At 40.3% G+C, this 26,968-nt stretch overlaps 1 protein-coding gene across 3 annotated transcripts in view; it reads left to right on the top strand.

Annotated features, from left to right (window-relative positions):
• The window catches only part of SHANK2 (SH3 and multiple ankyrin repeat domains 2), a 489,211-nt gene that overhangs the window by 39,784 nt on the left and 422,459 nt on the right, over positions 1–26,968 (top strand). For all 3 annotated transcript variants that reach the window (XM_042469292.1, XM_042469286.1, XM_042469278.1), the window contains exons 2-4: positions 13,346–13,574; positions 22,229–22,432; positions 26,890–26,961. In XM_042469292.1, coding sequence (XP_042325226.1) covers positions 13,371–13,574; positions 22,229–22,432; positions 26,890–26,961 — 480 coding nt within the window. In that variant the 5' untranslated portion in view covers positions 13,346–13,370. The remainder of the gene's footprint in view (positions 1–13,345; positions 13,575–22,228; positions 22,433–26,889; positions 26,962–26,968) is intronic.

The raw sequence follows: 26,968 nt of genomic DNA, 5'->3' as shown, positions 1-26,968 counted from the left end.
TTGACTGCAACCAGAGCCAAGCGGAAGAAGGAAGATGTCTTTTCTGGGCCTTGGCAACTACCAAGGACACAAAGAAGTTTTGGATGCTGTTCAGGGTGTTGGTGTATACCTGCTTGCACAACATCCAAAACAAAGCATACATGCACATAAACCCAAGTTACATGTATGTGTGTCATTAACAAGATACCAATCACAGTGTGTGAATTGATGAACCCTTTCTTATCATTGATTTTTTTTTTTGCTTTCTGTATGAGATTTGTTCATAAATTCTGTTTCCCCCCCAATCTGTTCATGTAGCCTTTGTTCTTCTCTGTACACCTTCTTTACTTTATGACATAATCAGATCCCATACTTCTTCAATCTAAATGACACCAGTGCTTTTGGGAACATATTGGAAACATATTGCAATAATCAGATCATAGAATAATGGATCTTGTGTACCAAACATTCAATGGTCTGGGTTATAAAGAGCAGAGAGAACCATAAATTTATGAATGCTTCTCCCTCCCGCTCCAGCATGAAGTGACTATTGCAATAAATATGTCATGAAAACTCCTGGAAAATCTTACCTTGCATTAAGTTGCCATGAGGTCAGGTTAAGGTGGTTGTGGCCCTGGAATGTTTTGAAAATGCACCCTCTTTGTTTACATGTGTGAATTATTCAAGGGATGGTAGATAACATGCAACATACAAAAGACAGTGCAGTGGACCCTTGATATCCACTGAGAATTGGTTCCTGGACACATTGCATTTTACTTTATATTTATATGTATTATATTACTTTTATATGTTAAATTCAATTTGCCACTCACTAAAAACATTCCAAATAAATACATATATAAATAAATAATTGAGGCTGCAACTGCTGCTGTTTATCTGAAAATATGCCCTTTTGCAGTGTATGGAATTCTGCTGTAAATGAGATCACCTCTTATAGTGTTGCTGCTGACAGTAAGGATAGTACATTAGGGCAGAATCTGGCACCTTTTAAATTATCTAGAGCATAGAAGCCAGATGCAGAACACCATTGCAAAATATTAATTATTATTTTGAGAGAAAACAACAGGGGAAAATCTTCTTACTGCCTTTTAGCAAGCATTATAATTAATGAACATTTGCAATATGATATAAATCATTGCTCACAGAGGTGCAGAGGAACAAAATGGAGCCATCTGGACTGCAGTATTATCATTAGTGAAGTGATCCAGAAAGTAATTTTGTTCATAAACATCTGTTAAGAGAAACTTAATTGAATATGTGTGCTTTTGTTACTCATATACATTTCATATTAGTTTTTCAACTGACCAAAACATTGGCTGGGCTTATGCATTATGCTAGGTGTTTGATGAATACTAGCTTGTTGTTGTGTCCAAACATGTCCTTCTGAACAAGCCATGGTTTGTTAGCCAGCTGCAAACCATGTCTAGGACCCTCACATAGGTTTGTTTCTCGCTTAGGGAGCCCTGGTGGTGCAGTGGTTAAATGTAGGTACTGCAGCCACTCTTTCACAAGCCACAAGGCTGTGAGTTCAATCCCAGCCAGGGCCACCAGGGTTGACTCAGCCTGGCATCTTTCCGAGGTCGCTGAAATGAGTACCCAGCTTGTTTGGGGCAATTAGCTTACACATTGTAAACACAGGCCCTCCCAGCCGGGTACTCAGTCATTGAGCAGGTAAGGGGAAGTGGGCGAGGGGGTGGGGTGGCTCTGGTTCAAAAAAACAACCTTACCTTGACCTGGATACCTGTCCAGAAAATTGTTTACTTTGAGTGTATGTACCTAAGCCTGTTTTATTGAACCATTTCCTGTATTGCTATTTATTTTATATGTATTATCCTATTATTTCTTAGATTGTACGCCATAGGCAGGTTTACTTTATTATTATTTTTTTTTATGTACAGCGCTGTGCAAATCTACAGCGCTATATAAATAAATAAATAAATAATAATAATAGTAAAGACCAAGGATAGTTTGGGGATTCTGTTAGTATACCATCCACCCCGTTGTCTAACAGACTCCCTAACCGAGCTGACACAGCTGGTCTCAGAGTTGCTGTTGGAGTAGCCCAGACTTCTCATTCTGGGCGACTTCAACATCCCACTCAAGACCAGTCTATTAAATCTCACAGGTGCGGCTCGGGAGTTCATGGAATCCATGACAAACATGGGCCTATCCCAATTGGTCGGTGGGCCTACTCATTGTCCAGGTCATACACTCGATGCGGTCTTTAGTATGGAACAGGAATATCCGTGGGTGGAGGTAACAAAAAACTCCCCATTGTCATGGACAGATCATTTCCTGATCAAGGCTGAACTCAGAGCCACTGTCCATCCCGTCCTGGGTGGAGGACCCATTAGAATGGTCCACCCTCAAAGGCTAATGGAACCAATTGGATTCCAGAAAGCCTTGGAGGATTCATTGGTTGGTAATGCCTGTGATTCTGTCGAAGCTTTGGTTAATACCTGGAACAACGATCTTACCAAGGCTATCGACACGACCGCTCCCAAGCGTCCTTGCCAGCCCACTTCAAACCACCGACCATGGTATACAGAAGAACTTAGAAAGATGAAGCAGGTGGGACAACGACTAGAGCACATCTGGCGAAAAACTTGACTCTTATCTGACAAGACTCATCATAGGAATTTCCTTCATTCCTATAGAGAGGCAATACGTGCAGCTCAGAGAGCTTTCTCCTCTGCACGTATTGCATCTGCAGAGTCTCGTCCAGCAGAGCTGTTTAAGGTGGTGAGGGAACTGACACAGATTCCACCTGTGCAGAACCCTTTACTTAACCCGACAACGGCCTGCTGTGATGCATTTAGCAACTACTTTGCAGATAAAATCTCTCAGATAAGAGCCTACTTGGACACTGGAGTTACAACAGAATCAACTGATGAGGTGTCCAGCAACTCCGCTGATGTGGTTATACTGGATCAATTTCAATCTGTAAGTACTGATGACGTGGACAAGCTTCTTGGTAGAGTGAGGAAAACAACTTGCCCTCTTGACCCTTGCCCTTCGTGGCTGGCCGTCCGGGGGGAAACGCCTTGAGGGTGTTCTTAAAGGACATCATCAATGCATCCCTTAGAGAGGGTCATGTTCCGTCCTGTTTGAAGGAAGCGGCAATTAGGCTGCTCCTCAAAAAACCCTCTCTTGACCCCCTGGATATGAAGAACTACAGGCCAGTCTCTTTACTGCCATTTCTGAGCAAGGTGATTGAGAGCGGTTGCTCTTCAACTCCAAGCTGTCTCGGATGAAACCGATTAGCTAGATCCATTTCAAACTGGCTTTAGGACGGGATTTGGAGTTGAGATTGCCATGGTTGCTCTGGCTGATGACCTACGTCTGGGCATCGACAGGGGTAGTGTGACCCTTTTGGTGCTTCTGGACCTCTCAGCGGCATTTGACACTATAGATCATGACATCCTCTTGAATCGCCTGAGAAGGTTAGAAATAGGAGGCACTGCGCTTCAGTGGTTCCGTTCCTTCCTCTCGGGCAGATTCCAGAGGGTGGTGTTCAGGGACAGTTGCTCGGCAAGAAAGGAGCTTAATTGTGGCATCCCTCAAGGCACCATCCTGTCCCCGATGCTTTTCAACATTTACATGAAGCCTCTGGGAGAGATCATCCGGAGGCATGGGGGCGGGGTGTTATCAGTACGCTGATGACACCCAGGTATATTTCTCCACGTCTCTGTCTTCAGCTGTGACTTCAGATGGCGTCGCACCTCTCAATGACTGTCTTAAAGCAGTAATGGATTGGATGAGGGAAAACAAATGGAAGCTGAATCCAGACAAAACGGAGGTACTTACAGTATCGTCTCCGAACCCAGGCATTGGGATACAACCTCCAGTCCTAGAAGGGGTCACATTCTCCTCAAAGGACTGTGTCTGGGATGCTCCTAGATTCGTCACTTCACATGACAAATCAGGTGAATGCGACAGTAAGGAGTGCCTGTTATCAGCTCCAGCTGATACGCCAGCTGCGCCCTTTCCTGGAAGTCAGGGACCTTAAGACCGTAGTACATGCACTGGTAACTTCACGTCTTGATTTCTGTAATGCTCTCTACATGGGGCTACCCTCGTGCTTGGTCCGGAAACTTCAATTAGTTCAGAACATGGCAGCCAGATTGGTCTCCGGTACATCCAGAAGAGACCATATAACACTCCACTGGTTGCCCATCAGTTTCCGGGCCCAGTACAAGGTGTTGGTTATTACCTTTAAAGCCCTAAATGGCTTGGGTCCAACCTATCTTCGGGACCACCTCCTTCCATATAATCCTCCCCACACACTTAGATCCTCAGGGAAAAATTTGTTACAGCCTTGTAAAACAAGGCTGTCAACGACCTTCCAGAGGACCTTCTCAGCTGCTGCTCCCAGATTGTGGAATGGCCTGCCGGACGAGATCTGTCATATTACCACTCTAAACAGCTTTAAAAAAAGCTATAAAGATGGATCTCTTCCGGCAGGCCTTTCCTGAATAGTTCTCCAGCCATTGGAAGGAAAATCTAACTGCTGACCTCCAACTTCACCACAGTTATTGTATTGTTTTTAAAGTATGTTTTATGTTTTTAATTCCACACTGTTTAATTGTATTTTAAGGGGTGGATGGGTTGAGGGTTTGGACTGTATATTTTAACTTTGTAAGCCACCCCGATTGCTTTTTGTAGAGAGATGGAATATAAATATTATTATTATTATTATTATTATTAGGGAGTGTTTAAGTGCACTGATAGGGCATTTAGAAATGTACTTGGTATTGCTATTGCTATTGCAAATTCTGACATGTTTAAACCATAGCATACTGATATCTTCATATCTGGAAATGTGTTTTTCTCTAGCTTGATTCTTGAACTGTAATATAGCCACTGAAAGAAGGAAAGGGAAAGAAACAGATAGAAATTCAGAAAACAAACCATGGGCTGACTGGTTGCATTCCAAGACTATTTATATCCAAAGCAACAAATCATGGCTAACATATACCTTGGCTTGGTGTGACATATGAATGCTATCATTGTTTTCTATTGGCTAAAGAGTATTTAATATCCTCTTTACTTGAGGCCATGGTCAGTAGTGGCTGCTGGCTACCCAAGGTGCTGGTTGATATCCTTTTAAGTAGTATCAACAACTTGGATAGCTCCTTTATACTCTGTAATGAAAATGTCAGATGATAATTGCACTACTGACATGAAGCCACCAGCTACCAGTGAACAAGACTCTATTTGGCCCTATAGAATTACATTTAGCCAGCATGGTGTAGTGTTCTGAGTGTTGGACTACAGCTCACGGAAAGCATGGTTTAAATTCCTGCTCAGCCATGGAAACCCACTGGGTGAGCTCGAGCAAGGCACATTCTCTCAGCCTCAAAGGAAGGCAATGGCGAATAACCTCCAGACATTATCAAGAAAACCCTGTGATAGGTTCAAAATAGGTCGGAAATGACTTGAAGGCATACAACAAGAACAACAACAAGTAAACTTTGCTTCAGAGGTCCATAAAAGCTGGAGTATGCATATGGTCATTCCACACCATTCCAGATAATCGTGCTTGTTTTAACCTCAAGAGGGACCCATCCCCTGAACAGATTTTGGACAATTGAAAGTATTACAGGTATTAGGGTTTGATGATTATTAGGTGTAGTTCTGTTAGGCTGTTACTAACAAAGATGTTTTACTATCTCATTACATGAAGCCTTTTTTCTTCCACGTTTCTGACATTTTTCATTACCCCTAGCAACCATGACTGATAATAAGGGATGTTGGGAGTTGAACTCTAATAACATTTGGAGGGCATACAAGTTGCCCATTTTGCCTTAGTTACTACAAAAAGAAATTCATAACAAGTAATGTGTTGTTTGTAATTAGTTACTTCTAAGCTCTCCTAGGATTGGAACCTTAGTGTTTCTGCCTATATTTTGTAAATGGTTCATTTAAAGTACTATTTTGTGATCAAAATGAATGTTGTTTATTTAGTGTAAATGAAAACATAGGGGACACCATGTTTTATGATAATCTCTTAATGAAAGCACAGTATTCTTTTTGTTTTCTTGTGAAAATGAATTTGCATTATAAATGTCAGTTCTGAATTTTATTTCTTCAACTTTGTATTGACTTTGAAGAGGCATTTCTCTCATACAATGTGTCTTTTACTCCTCCTGGCGGAAAGTTAAGAGATTGAAATCAGTAAATCATAGGAACAGATATGGTCTACTGGACATGATTCGTAAAACTAAAATTATTCTTTTCTCTTAATGGCTGTGCTAAATGGAAAAAGAGGTCAGCTGAAGAATGTTGAAAAGTGTGTGTGTGTGTGTGTCCGTCCACGTCCACGTCCATGTCCTCGGCAACTTGCAAATGGCAAACTGAGAGCTAACAGGAAGTTAGTGGCACAAAGATGGTGAATTTTAGACTACTGGAGGTGATAGGGATACTGAATTTGTGCTACAGTGGGTTCTGGGACACCTTCCCCCCCCCCTCCCATGGACACCAAAATCTGTGGATGCTCAAGTCCCATTATATGCAATGGCATAATAAAATGACATCACTTATATAAAACAGCAAAATCAAGGTTTGTCTTTTGGAATTTGTGTGTGTGAATATTTTTGAATGGTGGTTGCTTGAAACCATGGATGCAGAATCTGGGGATATAGAGGGGCCAACTGTATATTGGATGCTCTCAGTGTTTAGTTATATTTCTAGATAGTTATATTTAGTTAGTTATATTTCTAGTCCTAGTTTTGTCATCATGGTTTCCAGGGAGACTTCAGGCTTAATATGTTCAAGGACACATTTGTTGTCTTTTTGGCTGTCTGCAGTATCTTCAGCACTCTTCTTGAGCATCAGATCTCAGATGAGTTTGGCCTGGTACAAACTGGCACCTTGACATGCGCCCATTCAGATGGCATGCATGACGATGGCGTGCCTTGTGCACCACGGCCAAATGGCACGGTGCACAAGGAATATCACTGGTCTGCTCCAGGGTGCTAATGGCACCTGTAGTGGTGCACAATGGAGCCATGTTTCACGGCTCCTTTTTGAAGTGAATTGTTGCTGCACCAAGCAGTTGGCGCAGCAATGATCCGGGCATCTGTACATGGTGATATTGAATATAATGGCTTGGATGATTCTAACTTTAGTGCTTAGTTGTATATCTTTACACTAGTTCTTTCGTAACTTCCCTTCTCATTCCCAATCTTCCTCTACAATCTCTGTTCTGATCATTGTTTGATCCAAGGTATAGAAAATCTTTATTTCAGTTTCTTCATTGATTGGGTTGAATTTATCTAGGTCCTCTGTAGTTTTCATTTTTGTTTTCTTTATGTTCAGCAGCAAAATGCCTCTGTTTCTTCCTTGAACCTTCTTAGTAATTGCTCCAAGTCTATGATATTTTTGTCCAATAGTATGGTGAAAATGTGTATGGCTACTTAAATAGTCAATATGTTGATACCTGTACTGTCTCCTGAGCAGTGTTGGTGCTGGTTTGCCCTTCTCAAGTTTATTACATACAGTTGGCTCTTCAAATCTGTGGGGGTTCCATTCTTCACCTCCCTGCATGGATAACAAATAATGCAGGATTTCAAGTCCCATGCTTTCCAGTGGTGGTGTGACAGATGTGTAACAGCACTAGCATAGCCATGTGCACATGTCATGATAGGGGAGAATAGGTTGGGGCCATCTGCAGATTCTCCAATCTGCAGATGGCAAGCCTACAGTTGGAAAGGGCCAACTGTATATTTGTTAGGGTTGCCAAGTGTTCCCTATTTGAGGATTGGAAAGCTTCTTCTTTTATACACACCAATATTTTATGACTATAAAATATTTTTTTTAAATGCCTGACTATGTTAATTGAAACCAATACTTTCCTATGGGCAAAACAGACAGGTGGAAGTGGTGGCTTGAAGCTGCCGCTTCTGAGGATGGATTAGGGCTGTGGCAACATCACAGACCCAATTCGCTTTGAAGCTGGCTGAAAAAGGAGTTGCAAAGATCCTCTCCTTTTTTGGCCAGCAAAAAGCTGGCTTTTCTCATCCTGCTGTGGCCCCATGGCGGCTTCATAACATTCCAGCAGTGTGCAGCATGTAAACGCCGGAGCGTCATGAAGCTTCCCATGTATGGGCAGCTGGGTGGCTTCAAGCCATCTGGGGGGTGGGGGTGATAGTGTCTAAACGCCATGCCCCCAAGCCACCGAGAAGCCGGTCTGTTCCGACCCTATGGTATTTAGGTAGAACACAAACTTACTTATAGCTACTTCCTGATTGTCAAGCCTGCATGTCATTAATTTTGACTACATTATTCATTAAATATATATCATGTTGGCTTAAATGTATTTGATAGTCCCCATTACGTTTGACTCAGTGAATCAAAGGAACTGACAAAATACTGTATTTATGTAACCTATTTATATTTCACAATGCTTAAATTTATCTAGCCATTCAGTTTGCATCCAGTTTTCACCACACATGGGAATAAGGACAGCTTATAATAAAACAGTATAAATAAATAAAAGAAATAAAAGTATAACTAATATTAAAACATTGTTTAGAAAGAAAAATGTAGCACCCATGCTGTTAAAAGCCCTTTCTCCAACAAGCAAGGTCTGTTGCCAGAGATGTGCTTGAATAACAAAGTCTTTCCCTGCTGGCAGAAAATACAAATTTTTATTATGTATTGTGACATTCATTTGTGTGCACTGTTGGAGTTAGTTCAAAAGCCAGAACTAAAATCTTGCTGAATAAATCATAAATAGTGAACTCAGATGGTCAGTGCCAACAGGAACACAGACAAAACAGGGCAGACTAACAGGTGAGATGTTTAAATGAACCATTTCTAAATTGTTCAGTTTAAAGTACTATGTTAAGGGGTTAAAAATATAAAAGACATTCCCTCTCGGAGTCCAGTGAGGATTGAGCATGGTTACTGGCCACTGTGCTCTCCACTGTGGAACACTAGCTCTCTGTGATTGGAAAATGGACAGGAATGAAATACACTTGTCCCTCCATATTCGCTAGGGTTAGGGGCACAAGACCCCCTATGAATATGGAAAAACCGCAAATAACAAAAACACCATGTTTTTACCTGAGAGGACACCTCTCTAGGAATCTCTAGGTCCTCCAGCGCAACTCTGTGGTCAACGTCTGACAGACACTGACCATAGAACTGCACTGGAGGAGCTACAAATGTCTAGTGGAGTGTTCTCTCTAGGAATCTCTAGGTCTTTCAGTGCAACTTTTAGTTAAAGTTGACCATAGAGTTGCACTTGAAGATCTAGATATTCCCAGAGAGAACATATTAATCAAATCCATGAATAATCAAATCCACAAATATCAAAGCCACAAATACGGAGGGATCAATGTATTCTGAAGAAGGCATGACTTGCTGGCTCACTAAGAAACTAAGCAGAAGTGTGTCACAGTTTTAACCTTCTGTTGCAGGTCCCACTTACCCCACCCCACCCCAAAAAAAAGAAAAAGGAAAGAAAGAAAAGGGGAAAAAAGAAAAAAGAGAGAGAGAATAAAACTTTGTAACTTTAAAAAATTGCAGTGAAGTCACATATTGGAAAACAAAGGCTATTTTTTTGTTTTTGCTGTGCGGAGGAGCCGCACCGTTTGTCTGCTGCGGCTCCTTCACGCAGCAAACACTGGCACCGGCAGACCACCCTTTTGGGCAGGTTCATTATCAGGGAAGTAAACTATCTGTAGCCAAAAAGAAAGAAAAACATTCCTGAAATACTGATGGCCCTACTCAAACAGTTAAGGACAGGCAAGAAGCAAAAGTAAAGGGTGACAGAAATAGGATGAGAATCCTGAATTAGGTGTTCAATGACTTCTGTGCAGTGATAAAGAGAACCATTATAACAATTAGTTCAAATAAACAGAAGAAGTCAACAAATGCCAATAATTCCTCAAAGAGACACATAGTCCTGTGTTGCTTTGGGTAAGGTGCCACTTCTGCTTCAGTGAGTGGGGAGCTAGTCAACCACTGTTGCAGTGAGTTGCACAACTGTAAGAATGCACAATGTGAATTTATTCTGTTCTAAAAGTGTATCAGATGTTGGCCCTCTGTGCTTCACACACTATATTTAATTTTACAAATCCTGATTGTTTAAATAGAAAATGTGAAATGTAACTGTGTTTAGTTTAGTAGTTTCCAATAAATATAAGTAAGTCCCTTCCAGAAATAATTTATGCATCAAAACTGAGCAATACTGCTCATCAGAGTATTCTGTGTTTGGTATGCTAGGCAAATGTGATTTTACCAGGTCAACACAATCACACCTTTTGAAATATCACATGAGCTATTGAGGAAATGATTTATTTAGATCTAGATCCATTTCAATCTGATTTCAGGCCTGGCAATGGAACAGAGACAGCCTTGGTCGTCTTGGTAGATGACCTATGCAGGGAACTGGGCAGAGAGAGTGTGTCCCTGTTAGTTCTTCTGGACCTCTCAGTGACTTTCAGTGCCATCCTTCTGGGTCGCCTCTCTGGGATAGGACTTGGAGGTACTGTTTTACAGTGTCTTCGTTCCTTCCTAGAGGGGCAACCTGAGAAGGTGGAGCTAGGAGACTCCAGTTTGGTACCCTGGTCATCTACCTGTGAGTTCTGTGTTGTTCCCTATGCTATTTAACATATACATGAAACCACTGTGAAAGGTCATCCAGAGTTCTGGGATGTGGTGCCACCAATGTGCAGATGACTCAACTCTACTACTTCTTTCCACCTCAATCCAAGGAGCTTGTCCTGGTCCTAAACGAGTAGTTTGGACTGGATCAGTAATGGACTGGATCGGTAATGGATTGGATGAGGGCAAATTGAAATTTAATCCAGACAAGACATAGGTGGTCCTGGTCAGGTAGATCAGAAAATAGGGATATAGCTGGTGTTAGATGGGGTTACATGTCCCCTGAAGACGCTTTACTTAGGGCTGCCTTTGAAGAGTATTTGGAAACTTCATCTTGTCCAAAGAGCTGCGGCAAGGCTGTTAACAGGGGCAAGTTACAGAGACCACACAGTGCCCCTGTTGGAACAGTTTCATTGGCTACCAGTTTGTTTCCAGGCACAATTCAGAGTGCTCGTTGTGACCTATAAAGTCCTATATGTCTGAGGTCCAGGCTATTTGGCAGATGGTATCTCTCTTTATGAGCTGGCCCAGCTCATTGTAAGCCAAACCCTGAGTCCCAGTTTTGGGGAAAGGACAAGAAAATAATAATAATAATAATAATAATAATAATAATAATAATAATAATTGTATCCTACCTTTCTCCCAAATGGAGACCCAAAGTAGTTTATGATGTAAGTTTAAAACCGAACAGCTAAAACAGTGTGAAGTTTGTTATTGTTGTGGCCTTCAAGTCATTTCCAATTTATGACAGTCCTAACACAAACCTATCATGGGACTTTCTTGGCAAGATTTGTTCAGAGGAGGTTTGCCATTGCCTTCTAATGAGGCAGAGAGTATATGACTTTCCCAGGGTCACCCAGTGGGTTTTATGGCTGAGCTGGGAATTGAACCCTTGTCTCCAGCGTCATAGTTCAACACTTAAACCACTACACTATGCTTCTACAAAGATTTGAAAAGCATTACATCATCAATTGACTTAAAATACTACTTTTACAGTATTAATTATAAAAACAATTAAAAAGACATGAAGTATATATTAAAACAAAATAACTGTAGTACAAAGGTCCACATTTTCCTTTTCTTTTTTCCTTCTTGATCTTTTAAAACAGTGCAAACTGACCTATAGAAAGGTTAATTTGTGAAGCTGGCACTGGGGGAAGCCTGGGAAGCCTGTATGGTATTTGTGCTTTTTTATTATTCTACGGTGCTTTGGAGAGGTGCATTTATCTACAGTTCAGCGAAGCAAAAGAAAATGAAATACCCCCTCAAGGATTGCCCTAAAAAAGGAAGTCACTGTAAATTGGCTTCTTCTCAAATATGGCATTTCAAAGCAATATTTTAACATTTATTATTACATGTGGGTTTAACTTGTTCCAAGTAACAATATCTGAGTATCAGTGATGAATGTGTAAAAGATACAGACCATGCCATCATTGTGTATACCATATCATTACTTGAACATGTGAAACTGTTTTGGTACATGAGGTCATTTTGCAATATTACTAAAGAATATGAGGCACAGCTGCTACCATTATTTTAATTTTACAATATTTATTTTGTCTGCACTTAACATCATAACAAAGTTGTACCTTATTGTTATTAGTCACATTTTAGAGGGAAGATGAAAAGTTGCTCTTAGGATATTCCGAGACAAGTCATGATCCCCTTTTAGGTACAGTGGGCCCTTGGTATCCCCTGGGGTTTGGTTCCTCCCCCCCCCATGAATACCAAAATCAGTGGATGCTCAAGTCCCATTAAACAAAACAGCATAGCAAAATGGTATCCCTTCTAAAAAATGGCAAAATCATAATTTACTTTGAATTTATATATTTTAAAAATGTTTTCAAACTGATTCTTTCAGAAGAATCAGTGGATATGGAAGGACATTCAATAACCATTTTTGGGAGGAAGCACAATTGTAACTGCAGTTCCACCTTTGACTTAACGGTAATTAATGTTAATTTTGAATGTCCTCATAAAGCCTGATGCAAAACTGTGTAATCCTTAAAAATGAAAGGGAAAGAACCCCTGGAGAAAATCTGCTTCTCTCCAATGAACTTCTGATTGAACTGACCATGTGGATTTACCCAGTCTGAAGTAATAATGGGATTGTTGGTGGTGTCCTTTTGAGCTGCTGGCCCTAATAGCTCTTAAGCAGAGAATGAGGACTACCATAGCTAGTTTTACTGATTATACTTTATCTTATAATGTTCCAGTTAAACAAATCAGGCTGAAACACCCATGAGCATTACACGTGTTTCTAAATACTGCAATATATTTTTTCTGTAGATATGTGATATTTCTCAGTATAATCTACAGCATGGTCTATATAAGAAGGAAGCCCGGTGATTTTGTTATTTATATGCAGAATGGTTTTTTTTCTTCCCTGAGTACTTGCACATGATACAGAAAGAGACCATGCCTTACTCGCTCACCAATATTTTATTAAATTGCATGTGTTTTTAAATTTCATTGACGCTTGTCAGTCTTTTTAAAAAGTTGGAATAAACAGAGGTGGCTAAAAAAAAGAACAGCCCTCCTTCTCTTATCTTACTACCCAGCTTGTTGGGTGCAATTGGCTTACACATTGTAAACTGCTTAGGGAGTGTTAGTTCACCGATAAGCGGTATAGAAATGTACTTGCTATTGCTATTGTTATTCCTTCTTCTCACTTGGTTGAACCACATTCACATTTTTACTGGAGTAAATTGCCTTGTCCTTTGTTTTTCAGCCAAATGCATTAAGAGTTGCTGAACATGCCTCGGAGTCCAACATCAAGTGAAGATGAGATGGCTCAGAGTTTTTCGGATTATTCAGTGGAATCTGAATCTGACAGCTCCAAAGAAGAAACCATTTATGATACTATCCGGGCCACAGCAGAAAAGCCAAGCAGCAGGATGGAGGATGCCCAGAACAACACATTAGTGATACGGATTATCATACCTGACCTTCAGCAAACGGTATGGAGAACCCCATTAAAAGTTTATTGACCAAGACCATTGAGCAGATTGATCTGCAGTAGATAATTAATGTATACCAGTACCTTGCAAGAATGTTAATGACAAAAGTGTGTAAGTAATATTTCTAAAATGTGCAATCAGATAAGCATATATTGAAACTTAAAGGGATGGTTTTTTAAGAGACTGTTTTTATCATTAAGCAACACAAAATGCATAGTTTATTTTGTGCATGGCAGCTTGATAAGTAGACTCCAAGTCATTACATTATATATTCTTCATTCATTTATTTCTAACAGAAATAGAATAGTTGCCTACAATATGAAAAAAGCCTCACTTTTTGTGGCTTTATTTTGCACATATTCCTTCTGCTTTTTAACACATTTTCAGAATCTTTTAAAGGGATTTATTTAGATTTTGAGCTCTTTTCTACAACCTTTATAAATGGGGAATGTGTTCTGAATCTTTAATAAAGGCTATTATTATATTCTTTTGGAGCGTTGCAACTGAAATAAGAGTTTACAAAAACTAAAGAATGAATATGTTTTCCTTCCTAAGAAGCAGACAGTATAGGGCATATTAGATGAAATAGAAAGGCTGGCCAAAATTCACAAATCATTTCATCTAATTTCAGTTTCAGCAGTTTAGTTTTGCTTCTTTCCAGTTGACCATTGTGTTGCAAAACCAATTAAATGTAATTTTAAAATTGTTCTTAAAAAGGCTTTTTAGACTGTAGAAAGAAGTCAAAAAATATTTTTTCAGTTGGCAGTGACATTTTGCTTAACGGATTGTTGTCTAGGTATTATCAGTGGAAACTGAGTCTAGACTCAGAGTAAATGGAAAAGAAATTTAGGATGTGGTTATTCAAAGTTAAATGATTTTTAGTTCTATAGAGTTCAGTGAGAGAGTTTAGTACTTTTTTAACTCTTCCATTTATATCACTTAGAATGCAAAATGTTTAGGTTTGGCTGACTCACTCGGTTTGAGTTAAAGACTACGGCATGGTGTAGTGGTTTGAACATTGGATTATGGCTCTGAAGATGAGGGTTCAAAGCTCTGTTTGGCCATGGAAACCCAGTGGGTGAACTTGGGCAAGTCAGTTTCTCTCAGCTTCAGATAAAGGCAAAGACAAACCCTTCTGAACAAAGCTTGTCAAGAAAATCCCATGATAGGGTTGCCGTAAGTCAGAAACGACCTAAAGGCATACAATAATAATCATGATAAACGGGGCTGCCCCGACTTATCGGGGCTGACCTGGTTGCTGCCGGGGGGGGGGGGGAGCCGCTTCTGCCGGGGCCTGGTAGGCCCACTCGGGTTCCCAGAATGGCTTGCCGGGTCCAGGCTGGCCTGCCATTGGCCATTTTGGAGGATTGGCTGCCAGGGTCTCCTGGGTGCAGCTGATTGGTTCAGGGGGCCGGGTAGGTGGTGCCTCCTCCTTTTCCCAGCCCCTGATTGGTAGTTAGGCCTATATAAGGCCACATGGCATCCTGCCTGCACGCCATTCTTGCTCGGCTCTTCTACCCTCCTTCCCTTGGTTCAGGGTGCTGTATTGTCACAACTTTATGGCGGCGGTTGTATAGGTCCTGGATCTGATGGACAGTTTTCAGGGCTGCATAGCATTGAATCATGAGTCCTTCAGGACCCGGGAGCACTGAGGGCATGTGGTGTGGCCATTGCGGGGGCCACATTGATTCAACATCTCCTAGATGTTGAACATGCAACTGCGAACATGCAATCGACTGGTTGCAAGTCTTGAGAGGGTGTTTTCGTTGCCCCATGTCATCCCGAAATTTGCCCGTGACCAAGCAATACACTTCATCTACCAACTAGTGGTTGATTGATATCAGATCCGGACCTTATGCTTTGAGGCCAACCCTTCTGTTTGGTTGAATAAAGTTGTGGCCTTTCCTCCAACCTTGTGTTTTGGTTTTCATTGGCGACTTCCCTCTGCAGCAATAATTTTTATTTCTTACCTGCCTCTCTCCAACCACCAACACAACAAAAACTAAGCCAGTGAGAATGAAAATCAGAACTTTATTTATGACAAATTGGGGTGGGGGGTTGAGGGAAGCAGGAATGGACTAGACAAAGAAAGTGTTTCCACATCCCTTTGCTCAAGCACTGATGGAGCCACAAGTGCAGGTGGTTTTGACATCTGCACTTCTGGCTATTACATTGGTTTTTTTTAACTCCACATGGGCCTTTCATTTGGGCCAGTGCTTCTCCTTTCCAAGACTGAGATAGAAGAAAATTCTGAAAGGTGTGGATTGTGTATCCTAGCAGGGTTAGTTTTCTAGAAATGTTGGGATGATGCTCACGGGTGCAGGCGGATGTGTTGTTTCTCCTCCTCCTTCATCACTGAGAGAGGAAGAAGATAGTTTCTTGCAGAGAGAGATCTTATCACCACTAGTGCTAGCAAAATCATATAGACTACATCTCTGTTTCTCTTTAGACTTAAGGTCCACTCCTGAGTAATTCAGTCAAGGTGTAGTACAGGATGAAAGAGATGAAGCTGTGATTACATATTGTAAGAGATATATATGGTGGTTGAGAAGCTTAATTGCTAAACCCCTTGGCGATCTTCCACAAACAGAACTCACTACACTTTCCAAGCATCATGTGTAGCCATCTTCCATCAGTTTCAACATTTTACAAAAGTTGACCAAACTCTTTTAGTCAAGAACATTTTGTGTGTGTGTGAAGAACATAATTTCGAGCAATGGGAACAGAGTAGAAAACAAAATGCTTATGTGGAATTAGCAATTGACTGTCTCAGCCACACAGCTAGCTTTCATAAAATACTATTTTTATTAAATATAAAAACAACCACACAATAAATTCTTAGAGTTAAAATAGTTATAAATTAAAAATATAACATGTTAAAAATACAAACCATTAGAATTTATATAGCACAACATAATAAACCTAGCCTTTAAAAATTAAAAAAATTACCCCATGCATATTAAACAAATTTTGATGTTGCTCTATTGTCTATTTCTTCTTGTACTCATATATAGCTACAAAATATATAATATTTTAGAAGGCTATATGTTTCCTGAACAGCATGGTGTAATTCAATATACACAGCTTTTAAAACTGTAGTTGTTATGACTGAGCAGCTACCACACTGGGAATTTAGTAGCCACATGATTTTCCTAATATGATTGCTCTTTGGGTGAGACAAATAACTTGCATAGGCTTCATTTCTGTAAATTTCATTTTTGAATATTAGTGTCTAGAATACTCAAAGCAATGCAGTCCAACTCTATGGGGATATTCCCTGATGTGGGACTTGTATCTTGTGTATTAATCGACATTGGTTTCCACTCTTTTTGGTCTGCAGGTACTAATGATAGTTTATGCAACATATAAAACAAATTCTCTTTTTTCTGTGATTCAGAAGGGTAATTTAGACAAAGCTATTCCATGGAAGAATTATGCCTGCCAGACAATATATTCATATTTCACTGAATAATATTGGCTGTCTGCCTGGAGGTTAATAAAGGCTTTTCAATATGTGTGGCAAGGTGAAAATCATATTTGAGAAAGGTTGAAACTAGATTCACATAGGGTGAGATACAAATTCTTCTTCCACCTGTTACTTTCCTTTTTTAGGGTAACTCATCCAAGTAGCTTGTTTAAAGAAGATCAGATCTTGTTTCCCCTGTCATAACCATGTGGAAATGCATCGCCTTATATAAATTATGTGCACAGTTAAGTAATATGCATGGCACATTTAATGTGCATGTATTGTGCAAGACACAGAGCCCTGGTGGCACAGTACTTAAATGCAGGCACTGCAGCCATAACGTTATGAGTTTGATCCCAGGGCTCCAAGGTTGACTTAGCCTTCCATCCTTTTGTAGGTTGTTAAAATGAGTACCCAGCTTGTTGGGAGCAATTGGCTTACAGATTTTAAACCACTTAGAGAGTGCTGAGTTCACTATGAAATGGTATACAAATGTAAATGTTATTGCTGCTATTCTTGGTATTCTCTGACAAAACTGTACATTTTGCTTCACTGGTCTTGTGGATTTGGTAGTATGATTTCTCAGATGGTTAAAATGAAATGTACCCCTTTCTGTAGTTTATGCATTTGTGAGATTTCTCATGCAATTTTTTTAAAAAAAAGATTAGATGTAGTTGCTTCTTTCAGTAAAATGTCTAAGCACCTTTTTCTCATTTTCTTTTATCTTAGGACCCCACCCCCCAGACTCCTTTGTATAAACAGGAACCATGTTACTAGCTTCTTGTATTTAGCTAGTTTTGCTAAGATAGTAGTATGTGGCGTGTTGAATAATCTTACAATGCTATTTTGCTCCTTCCAGCTGCTTTCACCAGTTTACATTCCTAAATCCCTGTATCTTACGTATTTATATTTTCTGTGTGTCCATGAAAGTCAAATGCATGTTTGACATTATTTCTATGGTTGCTGAAAATTCTAGTATGAGCACTGTAGCAGGCTGTAAACTCAACTTTGACCATGTTGAAGTAATTGTGACTTTGACAATAGGAAACAAAATTGATTTGACAGGTGACATATATTTTGTGGGACAGCCACAGACTGCTGAGTCAGGAGCACATGGCATGAGGCAAAGTTGTTGAAAGGTTGCATCATGTTGTGTGGCATTGAATAATGCCATTCCTCCTATATAAGTGGACCAACAGTGTGGGTAGTTGTGGGTTAGTTGGCTTGGAGCAGTTGATTGGATTTGTTTGGAGAGTTGGTGTTTGTAAATATTGTATTATATTGTACACATTGCGACTGAAGATAAAACCTCTGGAACTTTGGATGAATCAACTACTCCTGTGAGTCGTTGTCTTGTGTGTGTGAAAAGTGGTCAGGACATTGCTGATACCAATATCTGGGTGTTTTTGTTTTTGAACTCTGATAATGATATTGTTTTGGCTGCATCTGAGTGGACTTGTCCCCAGACTGTGCTAGTGGTTGGCTTTTCCCACATCAACAAATGGATATAGGCCAGTATATCCCAGTACAGGCTGGTGTTATGCTCCTGGGGTAGGCTGGGTTCAAGAAACACCTGTTCTACAGAAGTTTTGCTTTTTGCTTCTCACTGTGCTTTTGCAAAAGCAGACGGGCAGCTGGAATTCAGCCTGTCCTTTGTTTTCATTTTTGCCTGACCATTATCTTTTCACTGAAGACAGAACGACCTTCAATAGTTCACAAAGCTTTTGTGTTTTTGTTTCTGTGGAAGTGTTTTGAAATAGCCTGTAGAAATGGTTTATTACACTGGAAGCTTAAGCTGTGACAAATTAAATTAGAGAAAATTTGTGGGACTTTGTTGAAAATCTTCTGGCATGGCTGTGGAGTAACGAACATCAACAAGCTGATAAGAAAGCAAGAGCAACAATACTATTGTCACTGGAGTCAAGTCAGCTAGTGTATGTGAACAGAATGGCCACAGTGTTAGAAGGCTGGATGAGTTTGAAAAATGTTTACCAGAGAGATTCTTGTACACTGAAAATGATTTTAACCAAAAGACTGTACAGTGCCAAATGAAAGTTGGTGCTGACATCAAAGATCATCTAGATAAAATCAGGACTCTGTTGAGCTGGAAAACAGAGTAATGACCTTTCCAGAGGTACAAAAGTCCTGTGTACTTCTAGGCAGCCTGAATGAAAGCTGGGACTATCTGCTGTACAGTTTGCAGAGTTTACCTGAAGCAGATTCGTCCCTGAACCGCATCTTGGTTTGTTTCTTGGAAGAACAAGAACACAGAGATTTTGAGGCTAAAACAGCAAAGATATGTGCATGCCAGCAGAGATAACAACCACATGTCTTCAGTGTCTTGGGGAGAGGACATTGCATCATGCGGTTTTGTGAGACGGTGCCATGGCTGTGGAAAGGAGAGGCATCTGAGAAAAGATTGCCCTACCTCCAGTAGCCAGAAGCAGCAGAAAAAGCCTTCCAGAGAAGCCTCAAATGCAGTTGCACCTGGAAAAAGCTGTTTTACGGCAGCAGTCAGTGATGCTGATTCATCAGATGTCTGGCTCATAGACTCATCATGCTGTCAGTCTCATGGAGTTGTTTCAGGATGTGAAGCCAGCATCAGTGACCAAAGTGAACTTGGCAGATGGAACTCTCAGAAACGTGGAGAAAATGGGAACAGCCTTCATTTCTTGGTGTCATAGTCCTGACATTGTCAGAGGTTTTCTGTGCACCTAAAATGCAGAATTGCTTGTTAAGTGTCTCTTCTTTAACAAGTGATAGGTACTTGAAAAAGATGAATGTGTTGTATCCATGAATGGAAAAATCTGTGTTAAAGGAGTAAAGAAAAACAGCCTGTACTATATGCATCCAAAGACAAACATGTCACTTGTGCCAAATGTGAACATGTCCAATGTACCTTTGCATGACCAGTGTGTACATTATTTCCATTGTGTACTTGAGTATGCAAGTTTTGCCACATCAACACAGATAACAAGGGTTTGTTGAGAGCTAATGTCATGGCCAGCCAAGATCAGCTCTCGGAGGATGAGGAGGAGGATGAGCTTCCTCCAGAGCAAGGGCTGATTGAGGCAACACCAGGTGCTGTTCCTGCCCTGCCAGGTCCCAGCTGTGATCCTCCAACCCCAGAGGAGGAGGTTCAACCAGGTCCTAGTGCCGAAGAGAGACCTTCTATGGTACCACTGCCTAGTGGGGACTCTGGGGATGAAGCTTGCATGCAGGTGCCTTCTTTCAAAGAGAGAAGAGCTGAGAGTGCTTGCAGGCGCAGATCACAGAGAATTGCTGAGAGGCAATTAGCCAACCAGCCTCAGGTGGCACGAGGGAGAGTTTCCCTTACTTAAGTGGGAGAGAGACTAATGCTGGTTGCTAGAGTTTATTGCATGATCTCTCGGCGTGACTGCTGCTAGCACTAGTATCTGGATTCTTTGTTACCTTGACCTTGGACCGGACTTTGTTATCTCTTGGCTGTTTTGACCCTGGACTGTTTGACCAATGTTGTTTCTCGGTATCCTGACTTCGGCTTGACTCTTGGAACGTTTGGACTTCTGGAATTCTGAACTCGGCTTGTTTTCTCGGACTGCTCTCAGACTGGTTCCTTGCAAGGTCTGCTTTACTTTCACTTCCACAGTGCTAAGGCTCTGTTATCAGCTACTGTCAAGTGTCTGCTGGCAGCATTCCCGGACAGCTAAGTGTAAAACCACGAACCCCCATAGTCCATCCGAGAATGGTTTTGCGGAACATAGAGTGGGGTTATTACAGTCCATAAAAGAATATGATGGTAAAAAAAAAAGAGTGGGGTAAGGCAATTCTGTGTGCCAATCATATACTGGATATTGAGTTCAAGCATAAATCAAAATCCCTGCTACAGCTTGTACGGCAGACAACCATTTCTGAAATACTGGAAGATATATGATCAGTTTGTCAGTGTACTCATTCTCAAAAGCCTGAGGCACAAGGCTCAGCCAAAATGGAGCCCTAAGAACTGGAGCATGGCTTTGGTGTGGCTTCTGGACTCGTAAGACGTATGCATCATTGAAACACCATACCTCCACTGTGACTCGAAGCAGCTTTATTTTGGCTGTCTGTAACAGGCCAATATGCTTTGCATATAAGTTGAACAGGTAGGGTAAAGTGCAGCCTTGTCTGTCTCTTTTGCCAATTGGTAACCATTCTGTTTCTCTGTGACCTGTTCTGACAGTAGCCTCTTGTCTGGAGTACAGATTCCTCATCAGGACTATCAGATGTGTTGGCCCTCCCATGTCTTTTAGGGTGTTCTATAGCCTTTCATTATCTGTGCAGTCAAAGGCTTTGCTATAGCCTATAAAGCACATGCTAATTTTCTTTTACTTAACTCTTTTACAGTTTTACTGTACTAGAAGAATATGTTCCTGCAAATGTCATCATACGTGATTGTATTATAAGCGATCACTAGTGGCAGCATTTGTTTACATGTACCAATATATTATTACATTTCTAATACATTGCATTTCTATTACATAGGATGTTTTGCTAGTATATATGGTCAGTGCACATTTATCTTCACAAGAGTTAGCAGTTAGGGTGAGAATTCACCTAACAAGCATTATGGCAAAAACCAGATTTGAATCCAGATTTTAATTGGGACAGACACTGGCCTGTTACAGACTGCCAAAATAAAGCTGCTTCAGATGTCTTTGGAGGTATGCTGTTTAAATGATGCATGGGTCCTAAGAGTCCGGAGGTCGCGCCAAAGCCACACTCCATTCCTAAGCACTGGAGTGCAGCTTTGGTGCAGCTTCCGGATTCTTAGGATGCATGCATCATTTAAACAGCATACCTCCAAAGAGACCCGAAGCAGCTTTATTTTGGTAGTCTGTAACAGGCCACTGTATCTATTTCAGTGCACTATTTCTCTGTACTGCAGTTGGAACAAAGAAGTGTATATTTTGACATAGAAAATATATACTGGGTTAGAAAGTATAACTGTGAAGATGTAAATAGAATGTGATTAAAAAAAAGTCTTCTGATGGAAATAAGAAAATCTATTATGAAATATTAATCTTTAAGAGGATTTAAATTGTATTTGAATTAAATAATAAAAAAACTTGATGAATCTGATCTAGGAATGTCTGTATCATTCATGTGAATCACTATATTTTGTGTATACTAATTGTCTTATTGTTTGTTCTTTTTATGTGTTGTTTTACAGAAATGTATTAGATTCAATCCTGAAGCATCAGTCTGGGTAGCAAAACAACGAATTCTTTGCACATTGAATCAAAGCTTGAAAGACGTTCTAAATTATGGCTTGTTCCAGCCTGCAAACAATGGGAGAGATGGGAAATTTTTGGATGAGGAAAGACTTCTTATGGAATACCCTCAACCTGTAAATAAGGGAGTTCCATCCTTGGAGGTACTTTAATGAACAATCCTTTACTTAAATTTTTAATATCATGATATCATGCATAGTCAGACATGCATTCTAGATTTTAAGAAAGCTGATTTCAGTAAAATTAGGAAAAATACTGGTCGTGATCCCATGATCAGGAATACCGTGCGCCCACACCATATGTGGGTGCACCATACGCACCACACTGCATGCACGAGCCCAATTGTTTTCAATGGGGCTCAAGCACACGTGGTATTTCCCTTATATGGGGAGGGGGTCCGAAACGGATCCCCCACGTAAGGGAAGGGCACACTGTACTAAAAGAAAAGGGGATTCATGAGAGATGAGAGTTTCTTAAAAGAGATATTGTAGCCACAATTCCAAACAGTTCCAATAAGGAGGAAAAATGGGAGGTGTCTAAATACTCAAAAGGAGCATGTACAAGAAAAGGAAAAATGGGAAATTACCAAAGAAGAATTCAACAAATAAGCAAGATCATGTAGGGAGAAAATAAGAAAAGCTAAAACATGGAATGAGCTCAGGCTTGCTAGAGAGGTTAAAAACAATTTTTAAAAAAGCTTTTTTTTGTTATGTCTGTAGGAAAAAGGAAGAACAAGGAAATGATAGGGCTGCTGCATGGGGAAGATGGTGAAATGCTAAGAGGGTCAGAGAAAAGGCAGAAATACTCAATACCTTCTGTGCCTTGGTCTTCTCTGATAAAGGAGAACAATGATCAACCTGGGGAAAATGGAGGAGATGTGACAGTTGGGGAAATGCTGCACAGAATAGGTAAAGAGGTAGTATAGGAATACCTGGCTACTCTAAATGAATTCAGGTCTCTAGGGCCAGATGAACTACATCCAGGATATTAAAAGAATTGGCAGAAGTAATATCAGAATCACTGTCAATAAATTTGTTTGGGAAAACAGAAGTGATCTCAGCCAACTAGAGGAGGGCAAATGTTGTCCCCTGCTTTCAAAAAAAAATAAAAAAAAATAAAAAAGGGGGGGGGGGGAGAGGATGCAAATAATTGCTGTCCATTTAATACTCATTTAAACAGAAATTTGTAAGCACTTAGAAAGGAATGCGGTGATTACTAAAAGTCAGTGTGACTTGTCAAAAACAAGTCATGCCAGACTAATCTTTCTTTCTTTCTTTCTTCCTTTTTTTTTGATAGAGTCACAAGATTGACATAAAGGGAATGCTGTGGATGTAGTGTATCTTGATTTCAGTAAGGTCTTTGACAAAGTCCCTCATGACATCCTTGTAAAAACGCTAAAATGTGGGCTAGACATTGTGACCATTAGGTGGATTTTTAATTAGTTGATTGACCAAACCCAAAGAGTGCTCACCAATGGCTCCCCCTGTTCCTGGAGAGAAGTGAATAGCAAGGTGCTATAGGGTTCTGTCCTGGGCCCAGTTTTATTCAACATCTTTATCAATGATTTGCATGATGGAATGGAGAGAATGCTTATCAAATTTTCAGATGACACCACATTAGAAATTAGATTAGCTAATACTCCAGAGGTCAGGATCAGAATTCAGAATGACCTTAACAGATTAGAAAGTTGGACCAAAATGAACAAAATGAATTTCAGCAGGGAGAAATTTAGGATACTACACTTTGCCAGTAAAAATGAAATGCACAGATATAAGATAGTTGCCACCAGGGTTGACAGCAGTACATGCAAAAGGGATCTGTGAGTCTTAGTGGAGCACAGGCAAAGATAAGCCACCAATGTGATGTGGCATCTCAGAAATTCTACGCTGTATCAATAGGAGTATAGTATCTAGATTGAGGGAAGTAACAGTACCACCCTATTTTGCCTTGGTCAGACTTCACCTAGAATATTGTGTCCAGTTCTGTTCTAATTACTTAGCTTTATAATAATAATAATAATAATAATAATAATAATAATAATAATAATTATTATTATTATTTATTTGTATCCCGCCTCTCCTTTTTGAGGATCAAGGTGGGTAACAGCAAGAATTAAAACAAATACAGAAAATAATGACAAGAAAAACAACCCCCAACCCCCCACCCTTCAACCTGCCTTCCCTTCAATACAAAATTAAACAACAAAATCCATGTAACTACAGAAACAGTTAAAAACAATTTAATAATAGTGGCAGTACCTAAGAGGCCAGATCAAATGGGCAATTAATTCAGTTCTGGGCAGAGGTCAGTCTGGGAAGGCCCACCAGAAGAGGATAGTTTTATCGCCTTTTTAAAAGCATCGAGGGGTGTGATCTGGTGATTCTTCTGGCAGGTCATTCCAAATTTTTGGAGCGGCAACTGAGAAGGTCCTCTGCGAAGTCACCACCAGTCTAGTTTTTCTTGGCTGTAGTAAGTTCTTCCCAATCCCAGAGGACCTGAGTGTGCGGGAAGGATTATATGGGAGGAGGCATTCCTTCAAGTAAGCTGGACACAAGCCATGTAGGGTTTTATAGGTAATAAAAGTGTGGCTTCTATATGTGACTGTACTAGAGTTTTAGAGTTGAGGAGAATCCCATTATATACAATGAAAGTAAAATGGTATCCTTTATATAAAATAGCAAAAATCAAAGTTTGTTATTTGGAATTTATATATTTTTGGAACATTTTCAAGCTGTCTATAGTTGAACTGGTGGATAAAGAATCCGTGGATATGGAGGGTCAACTGTAAAAGTAATAGTCATCACATTCATATATATAGTAAAGATATATTGCTCAATCAATATGTTGAACCATCATTTTCTTCCTCATCATTTTGAATCCCAAGTGGCGAACAGAGGTTTCTTTTCATCTTGGTTTATCCTACTGGTTTAGAAGAATTTTAATGAGAAAATCTATTTTAAAAAATCCAAGATTATTTTAAAATAACAATAATATAGAATTGCTCTGTTTTCCCTTTTTAGAGAAATATATAAGAGTTGATATGTCACACTTCAGGACAGTAGTCTAGGTGTATTTAGTTCAACACCCCCCCATCCCCAGTTTCAACTGGGTAACAAAACATGCAATTCTTCATTCTCTTTCATCTGTGCTGAAGAAGTCAGTGATTTTGTTCCTTTTGGTCAGGAACAGGTTAATTTTTTATTTCTGATAGACTTTTTATTACTTCTTATAAAAACAGAATGTAGCCATCTTTTAAATGTTGGAACTCCAAATTGGGCAGAAGCCACCATCTTTTTGTTTGCTAGGCCTTAGACACACGATTAGAATGATGGAGTGCTTGAGCAATTTAGCTTAAGATCTGTGTGGTTAAAGCCAAGAGCAAGGAACATTATTGAAAAAATGAATCCTTCTGTTGTCTATTTTCTTGTGCTACCACATTTTTCTTCATAGAATTTTCACAGAATCTTTTTCATCTATAAGAATCCTACAGAACACCTCTGTAGAGAGTGGAGATTCAAATGGTGGCCCTCAGGCCAAAACTAGGGCTGGGGAATGAGCAGCATCTGCATGCTCCCCAGCCCTAGTTTGTATAGACGACACCATGTTGGAAGCACGCCGTCCATACAGTGCGTGTGATGATGGCGTCACACATGTGCCACCTCCACATGGACCGGTGCGTGTGTGATGCCACCACGGTGCTACAGGGCGCTTGGGGTACTTTTCGGTGTTGTGGGAAGGAGCTCCAACACGGAGCTCCTTCTGTGTGCACACATTGCTGGCGCGGCTTCTACATTGCCGTGCCAGCAATGCAAAGGAGAAAGGGGCCAGGAGGCCCCTTTCTCCTTTCCCCCACGCCTGTCAGGGTGTCCAAGGGCATTTTTCCGCTTCTCCGTGGCCTGGAAAAGCATCGGGTTGAGGCCGCAGGGGCTGCCAGTGAGGCTGCCCTGCCTCCAACCCGGCAAGAAAAGGGGCAGCTGCGGACCGCCCCTTTTCTGCGGCCTGTACTGCACCATAGTCTGTACCAACAAAATATAAAATTCAAAATCCAATTACAATAAGGTACTTGTGCTTTTAAAATGAATATCCCATGTTATCTGTTATTCATAAGTTCAATGCATGACAAATCATAGTTAAGGAAGATTAACTATGGTTTACTGTCATAATCCCATGATAAATCATGGTTTGTGAGCAACCAGCAAGTTAGAATTAGAAATCATGATTGGTGCTGGAAATGGAAACCTTGATGATAGGATATGACTGACCATAATTATCATTGATGCTCCACTTCTGCAGATCATTGTGCCTGAAAATTAGAATTAGATGAAAAGAAGTTCTGTTCTCTGTTTTGCTTGTGATTATTAAAATCAAGCCATTAAGTTCAGTTTTAAAGAACAACTAATACAAACCAGTCTTTATGTGTTTAAACTTTAAGCATTCAGTTAAGTGTTCTAGTATTTTGGTAATTATATGAACTAAGCCTTGAAGCATTTTATGATTTTTCAGTTGTTATTAACTAATATTACCCCCACCCCCCACCCCACCCCCACAAACACACAGTTTCTTAAATGAAAAGTAACATTTGGATACTGCTTTCTTTCAGTTTCGGTACAAGAAGAGAGTATACAGGCAATTGAATCTTGATGAAAAGCAGCTAGCTAAGCTCCATACCAAGGTATGTC

This window comes from Sceloporus undulatus, chromosome 1, assembly GCF_019175285.1.
Source record: "Sceloporus undulatus isolate JIND9_A2432 ecotype Alabama chromosome 1, SceUnd_v1.1, whole genome shotgun sequence".
In the NCBI taxonomy this organism is placed as follows: Eukaryota; Metazoa; Chordata; class Lepidosauria; order Squamata; family Phrynosomatidae; genus Sceloporus; species Sceloporus undulatus.
The sequence above is the reverse complement of the archived record's forward strand: the minus strand, read 5'-3'. Positions and strand labels throughout refer to the sequence as shown.